Source organism: Cololabis saira, chromosome 2 (genome assembly GCF_033807715.1).
Source record: "Cololabis saira isolate AMF1-May2022 chromosome 2, fColSai1.1, whole genome shotgun sequence".
Taxonomy (NCBI): Eukaryota; Metazoa; Chordata; class Actinopteri; order Beloniformes; family Belonidae; genus Cololabis; species Cololabis saira.
Window position 1 is genome coordinate 20,389,054 of NC_084588.1, and position 7,108 is coordinate 20,396,161.

Genomic DNA, 7,108 nt, shown 5'->3' on the forward strand with positions numbered 1-7,108 from the left:
GTTTTTATCCCACTAAATAACTTAGAAATATATTTTGGTCATATTAAAATACTACGTGGGTTTATACAGACTACAGTATTCCATTAGGTGTGTTATTTTTTATTTATTTAACATGCGCAAATATAATTTTTACAACTGCATATCCTCAAAGCAGACAAAGTTTAGCGCCCCCCCCCAGAGATCTCTGGCGCCCCCCCAGGGGGGGCCCGGACCCCAGGTTGGGAGACACTGATCTAATCCGATCTCAGAATCCGTTTTTGGTTTTGAACAATCCATTATCCAAAAGTCCAATCGGATTACTTTAGAACAACTGGGCTCAAAATGTATCGATTTAACCCAGGTCACACTGTCATCTGTATTTCTCAGCTGTGTTGACTGAACAGCTCTCCTCATGTTGCGTCACTGCAGCTCAGTAAATTTACAACCTGGACTTGCCCATCAGAAAACATGTGCTCTCTTCTCGATCCCACTCTTCAAGTTTTTGCTTTCAGTACCTAAATCTCTTCTAAAGTTCACATCAAAGACTGCTGCCATGACATTCACCAGTAAAATTTATTGATCTTATTTTTTTGTTTGTTTTTAAATTCATGGACTTGAAAGCTGGGATAAACCCAGGGTAATTCTGCGCAAACACGACATTATACTTTTGGTTTTTGACATAAAGTTCAACCTACCTGTCCACAGAACTTTTTCTGCAGTGAACAATTAATACATTTTTTCTCCAACCAAATTGTGCTTTTGTGGTTGTGACGTCTGTGCGATGCCCACGCCTAAAGAGAACAGAAACTGCTTTGAGCTTAAGTTTGAATTGCAATTTCTTATTGTCAACTGATGAATTCAATGCATTTTTTTGCCTTTTCCTGCTTCAGCTGCATCTGAATTCTTGTGAAAACTGCACTGATAAAGTTATGAAAAGTAAAATTTTTTACATATTTTAGTGTAAATAATAAAGCAAGTATAATTCCTAAGGATGTAAAACTTAGTTACTCTGTGTTTAGATAAAGATGTTCGCTGGTTTTTTAAACTTGTGGCAGCTGTTTAGTGATAGTCCATAAATTCACTGCATCAAACAACTCAGGTACGTTTTTCAACTCTTTCTTTTATTCCATATTCTTACAAAAAGATGCCAGAGTTTTTCTTACAACACTAAACATATTAGCCAGAGAACAAAAAGATAGACAAAGCTGCTTCTCAGCTACAGTTCAGTCTTTGGTCATTTTCCAGCCAATGTCTTAGCTTTGTTAACAACCGAGTGCAGGTAGGAGTAGAAGAAGAGAAGGTTATCGTACTCTCCACTGTAACGCTGAGCAAGGCAGTGCTGATGGAAGTCCATGAGAAAATAATAAATAGCTTCGATAGTAGCTAGATAGGTTGCTGGTTTACCCTTCTGACTGCGCCAGAAACATGTTTTTCTTGTCTTCAGCTCTACCTGGAGGAAACCTAAATGAGAAAACATCTCAGTCACCAGCACACGAGGACAGGGTGAGATCATGTAAAGGAGAAATGTTTTTTCCAACTAATCACCATTAGCTGGAGTAATGGTGATTAGCTGGACAAATGAAAATACTTTGTCAAACTCTTGTGAAAATTTGCGCAACTGCAGAAATTAATTACCTTGCAGCCTCTCGTCTGTGATGATTTTGTTGGTCTGGTTCCATGTACTGTCGATGAAGACCACCCTTTGCAGGGGAAACACCCTTGACTCCAAGGTCTTTTCTTCCTCTGTGGTCTCCGGCTCCGACTGCTTGGCAGCCTGTGTGGCATCTTGAACTTCCTCTCTCTTCAGCCTCTTCGGGCAGGGTTCACCAGAGCTGTCATGCGACCTATTGCTGCCTCTGTCACGTAAACACTGCACCATGTCCTGAACTGAGACGGCGCCAGGGCCCGGGAACACCAGAACCACCTGGAGAGAGCAGAGACAGACTGTGAAAATCAACTACACAAATCCTAGACTACAAAAAAAAAAAAAAGAGGTGTTTAAAACATGTGTTTTCTTTAGAGCCATGATTTAGACAGAAGTAAATTTGAGAAGCAGTGAAAGAAAAACTGTTTGACAGGAGTGAAATACAGTAAAACAGAATAATTAAAAACATGTTAATTCGGTAGATAAAAATAAACGCAAGATGAAAGCAATTTACTCGAAAAATGTCAATTCGAATAAAAATACAGTACCCCTTTTTAGATCCCTTTTTCTGTGTCTGTATGTAAAAACACAACAAATATCATTATATTGCGTTGGGTTTTCGTATTGGGGAAATCTTACAGGGTGCTCCGCAGGGTGCCCGAGGGTTCATGGGAATTTGCCCAACCAGTCTACATGTGCTTTGTGGATCTGGAGAAGGCATTTGACCGTGTCCCTCGTGCCATTCTTTTTTTTTTTTTTTTTTCTAAAACATTTATTTCGGATTAATCATATATCAATTTTTTTTAGTTTGAAAATTTGTCTAAACAGTCCCTATTTGGACTTTTTTTTATTTATTTTTTTATTAACATACAGTGCAAACAACGACAAAAGACGACATCAGTATGTGTGTGTGTGTGTGTAAATAAGATGATGAAAGTGGATACATAAATTGAGAATATTAATTCGAAAGTAAACAAATAAATAATCATCATATAGAGTGGTGTAGCACGATATCATATAAATATAGCATAATATTATAGTAATATCCTAATATAACATAATTATTATAACATATAACCAAATGATATCACCATACTATAATATATAACAATATAATAATACTATAGTTTAACATCCCATGAGATTTCATACCTTAATATAATACACTATGAAACAATATATCATGATGATGCCAGGAATAATTATTAGAGTTAGATTTGGTGGTTTATGTATTGCAATGAGGGGTGAGGTCAGACCGGGGCGTAAGGGAAGTGAGCAGGAGAACCCCACGCTCGTGCCATTCTGTGGGGGGTCAGTGAGTATGGAGTCCGGGGCCCTCTATTAAGGGCTGTCCGGTCTCTGTATGATCGGAGCAGGAGTCTGGTTCGCATTGCCGGCAGTAAGTCAGACTTGTTTCTGGTGCACGTTGGACTCCGGCAGGGCTGCCCTTTGTCACCGGTCCTGTTCATAATTTTACCGGTCAATCTACGCACCTACCCTCACCTATGGTCATGAACTTTGGGTAATGACTTAAAAGACAAGATTGTGGATACAAGCGGCCGAGATGAGTTTCCTCCGCAGGGTGGCTGGACGCTCCCTTAGAGATAGGGTGAGGAGTTCGGTCACCCGGGAGGAGCTCGGAGTCGAGCCGCTGCTCCTTCACATTGAGAGGAGTCAGCTGAGGTGATTTGGGCATCTGTACCGGATGCCTCCTGGACGCCTCCCTAGGGAGGTGTTCCAGGCATGTCCCACCGGGAGGAGACCCCGGGGAAGACCCAGGACACGCTGGAGAGACTATGTCTCTCGGCTGGCCTGGGAACGCCTCGGACTCCCCCCGGAGGAGCTGGAGGAAGTGTCTGGGGTGAAGGAAGTCTGGGCATCCCTGCTGAGGCTGCTGCCCCCGCGACCCGGGAACGGATAAGCGGCGGACGATGGATGGATGGATGGGGGGGGATGGATGGAAATCTTACAATCTTAGGCAAAAAACATCAAATAACTAAGTCCGATTATTTGTTTAACAAAATTCAGCCAAAGTAGAAAAAAAAAAATGATGTGGGCAATACTCAGTACTCTCCACTACTTTCTTAGGGTTTAAAAGGGTTAGCTGTAGCCAGGTGTTGCTCATCATCACTCCTCCAGCTTGACTATGATAACCTAGCTTTTTAGTGTGTGTGTGTGTGTGTGTGTGTACACACACACACACACACACACACACACACACACACACACACACACACACACACACACACACACACACACACACAAAAAAGTATTTTGTCAGCCACCAGTTGTGCAAGTTCTCCCACTTAAAAAGATTTAAAATACACTCAGATTTATGTGGGATCATTTCATTTTAGTACTGTTGTCCTTGCTAATTTAGTAGTTAATGTTGTTTTGTCAATTTTTATGCTTTTATTTTGTTTATTTAAACTGAGGTTGTTTTAAAAGCGCTATAGAAATAAACTTGACTTGATGAAATGATCATCTCAGGTGCATAGACATCAGATCTGGAGCAGTATGTTCTATTTTAAATTCTATGCCATGACTGCAGTTAGAAGACTAATATTATTTGCTCAGCTTTTGAGTGACTTCGGTGTTGGGGCTGATCAGTGTGTATGAATAAAATTAAAAACTACTAGAGAAGGAGCAGTAAATTAGTTGATAAAAAGAGATTGGCAAACCTTTTTTGATAATCTCAATTTTGAGAAACTGTGTGACAGTAATTCAAATATTTTTGTTTTTTAGAGCCAGGCATGGACAAAACAAAACATTTCAAGACATACAGTATAAAACCATAAAGACTATGACTTCAGATATTTACGGGTGTACGAGTAGAATAAACTCCATTATGTGATATAATATCAAGAAAATGTATCAAACCTTATCCTCTTCATATTCAGGAATGCATGGATAGGTATATATGGTGACGTCATCAGGTGCGAGAATCTTGGCATGGATCGCAGTACTCTTGCCATCAGTTTCATTTGGATGTTTGATGATGTCTATCTTTACAGGAAGCTGAGCACAAAACAGAGTTACAGTGAAGAAGGCAATTGAAACAAACAATGTGAACATCTTATTGAACATATATGCTATAAAAGACATTACACTTTCCATAAGCAGAACTGTTGAAGAAGGCCTCTGTTAAAAAAAAAAAAAAAAATAAAGCAACTCTTAACCTCTTACTGACCTTGATTAAGGGAATTTCTTGTATGCCGACACCCACTAATGAGCAGCATGTGTAGCAAAAGAACATCCTTGATCCTCCACATTTAGAGCACTTCAACCTGCCATTCTGCTGTGCCTTCTCCAGCACTGCATGTGATGCCAATTTTAAACCTTGGAGGGGCTGCTTGGAAAGCTCGTGGATGTCTGATGAATCACCAGAGACTGTTGTTTTGTCACGGCAACCAGGATAAAGTTGCTGGTCTTGATCCAGACTGCTCATTCTTGCTCTTTAAATGTAGACAGATTTGTCTGGAAAAGGTTGTCCCAGCATTCATAATTTATAAAGAGAGAGCGAGAGAGAAAAAAATACAAAACAAATGATGCAAATGTTAGAATGTATGAGTAATTCAACTTCAGCACAACTGTAAAAACAAATGACCAAACCAATGTGGAAACTAGCTAAGAGTTGCAATCCAAAATTCACAAAGATGCCTTTTTTCCAGACAAATGTGATGAATATGGTTGACTGATTTAGGATATTTAATCATACTATTAATCTTTTCATGACACTGCAGAATGATTAGGATTTTAGTTGCTGTTTCATGTGATGTGACACAATCAATTTTATATCCGACACTTCCTGTTGGGGCACCTCAGCTCTGACATGAGCTCTCTGATGCAGAATGATAATTAGTCACACATATATAATATGTTCACACACTAGCCAATATATGAGTGTGATATGAGTTAACACAATAACAACAACCTGCAATCAATTCAATAATTAACCATGCTGTTGTCAATACACAATACTCAAGTTGTAAAGAAAAATCAGGGGGGGTGGTGGATTTTATCATATGGGGACACATATTTTGTGCTGATTACAAATATATAATATATTACAAATAATAGCACTGACCAAAACACCTGCATAAATACTGCAGGAATGACATAGCAGCAGTTAAATGCAGCCTTCTGTAAGCTTTAAATATCCACTGGGCTTACATCAAATACATCAAAACACAAAACTAAAAAACACTTTTCTGAACTTATCAAAATGATCTGGATAAGTAAAATGGATCACTGCAAAAACTCAAAATCTTAACACGAATATTTGTCTTATTTCTAGTTAAAATGTCTAATTTTAGTAAAAAAAAATCTCATTACACGTAAAAGAAGACTCATCACTGGAAAAAACAACAATTTTCACCTGTTTCAAGTAGATTTTCACTTAAAATAAGTAGAAAAATCTGCCAGTGGAACAAGATTTTTTTGCTTGTAATGAGAAGATAAATCTTGTCCCACTGGCAGATTTTTCTACTTATTTCAAGTGAAAATTTACTTGAAACAGGTGAAAATTGTCAAATAAGTTATTTCTCTGGTGTTATTTTTCTGGTGTTGACTCTAAATGTTGAAATAGCAGTAAAACCACATTCATTGATGAAATGACATAAGGGATGGAAAGGGGGGATGGCAGTTTTACAGGGGGGATGATTTTGACCGTTTTTATTTCAGGGGGGGTGCCATCCCCCCTCATCCCCCCCAACTCGAGTACTGGTCACACATACCGTATATAATATGTTCACACATTATGAGTGTGATATGAGTTTATATGAGTTAACACAATAACAACAACCTGCAATCAATTCAATAATTAACCATGCTGTTGTCAATACACCATCCCTTTCTTTGAATTAGGATCCGCAGCTATATCTGACGTGAAACGAACTACTACTGCAGATCTGCTCCAGTTTTTTACATTTCTATTTCCAAATAAAGCCACTACCATGTCCTCATTCACATCACTCATGCTAGCCCCTGTTAGCATGCATTCACTCCACACCTGGAGCTGAGCCTGCAAACGCTGACATGCACACACCCAGACATAGTTAAAGTATCTAAAAACATCGTATTGTACGCTAAGGTTGAATATACGAACCTGGCCAGGAAATAATCACGACATAAACGCACGTAGCAGGGTCAGCTGTACTCACACATGAGTGTGTGTAAAGGCTGATTTATGGTTCCGCGTTAAATCGACGCAGACCTACGGCGTAGTACCCTGGCGTCGCCGCGTACCCTGGCGTAGGCTCTGCGTTGGTGTAACGCGGAACCATAAATCAGCCTTAAGTCTTCTTCTACGCCGGAAATACTGACGCGCTTCACGGAAGTGGAGAAAGTACGCCGCCTCGTTGCTATGGTGGCTAACGGTTGCTAGGGAGCGAAGTGATCGATGGTCAGATGAGCGTTAGACGTTTGTGAAGGTAAATATGTCGATTATGGCAATTAAAAGAACTGGTTGTACTTGAAACAACG

General features: G+C 39.5%; 1 protein-coding gene across 1 annotated transcript; it reads right to left on the minus strand.

Annotated features, from left to right (window-relative positions):
- Positions 1–1,079: 1,079 nt before the first annotated feature.
- Positions 1,080–6,815, minus strand: dtwd1 (DTW domain containing 1). Its single transcript, XM_061709542.1, has 5 exons — positions 6,732–6,815; positions 4,815–5,101; positions 4,505–4,642; positions 1,615–1,903; positions 1,080–1,440 (listed from the first exon to the last, which is right to left on the minus strand). Exons 2-5 carry the CDS (start codon positions 5,070–5,072, stop codon positions 1,214–1,216), a joined length of 912 nt encoding a protein of 303 aa, XP_061565526.1. The 5' UTR covers positions 5,073–5,101; positions 6,732–6,815; the 3' UTR covers positions 1,080–1,213.
- Between the last annotated feature and the right edge of the window lie 293 nt (positions 6,816–7,108).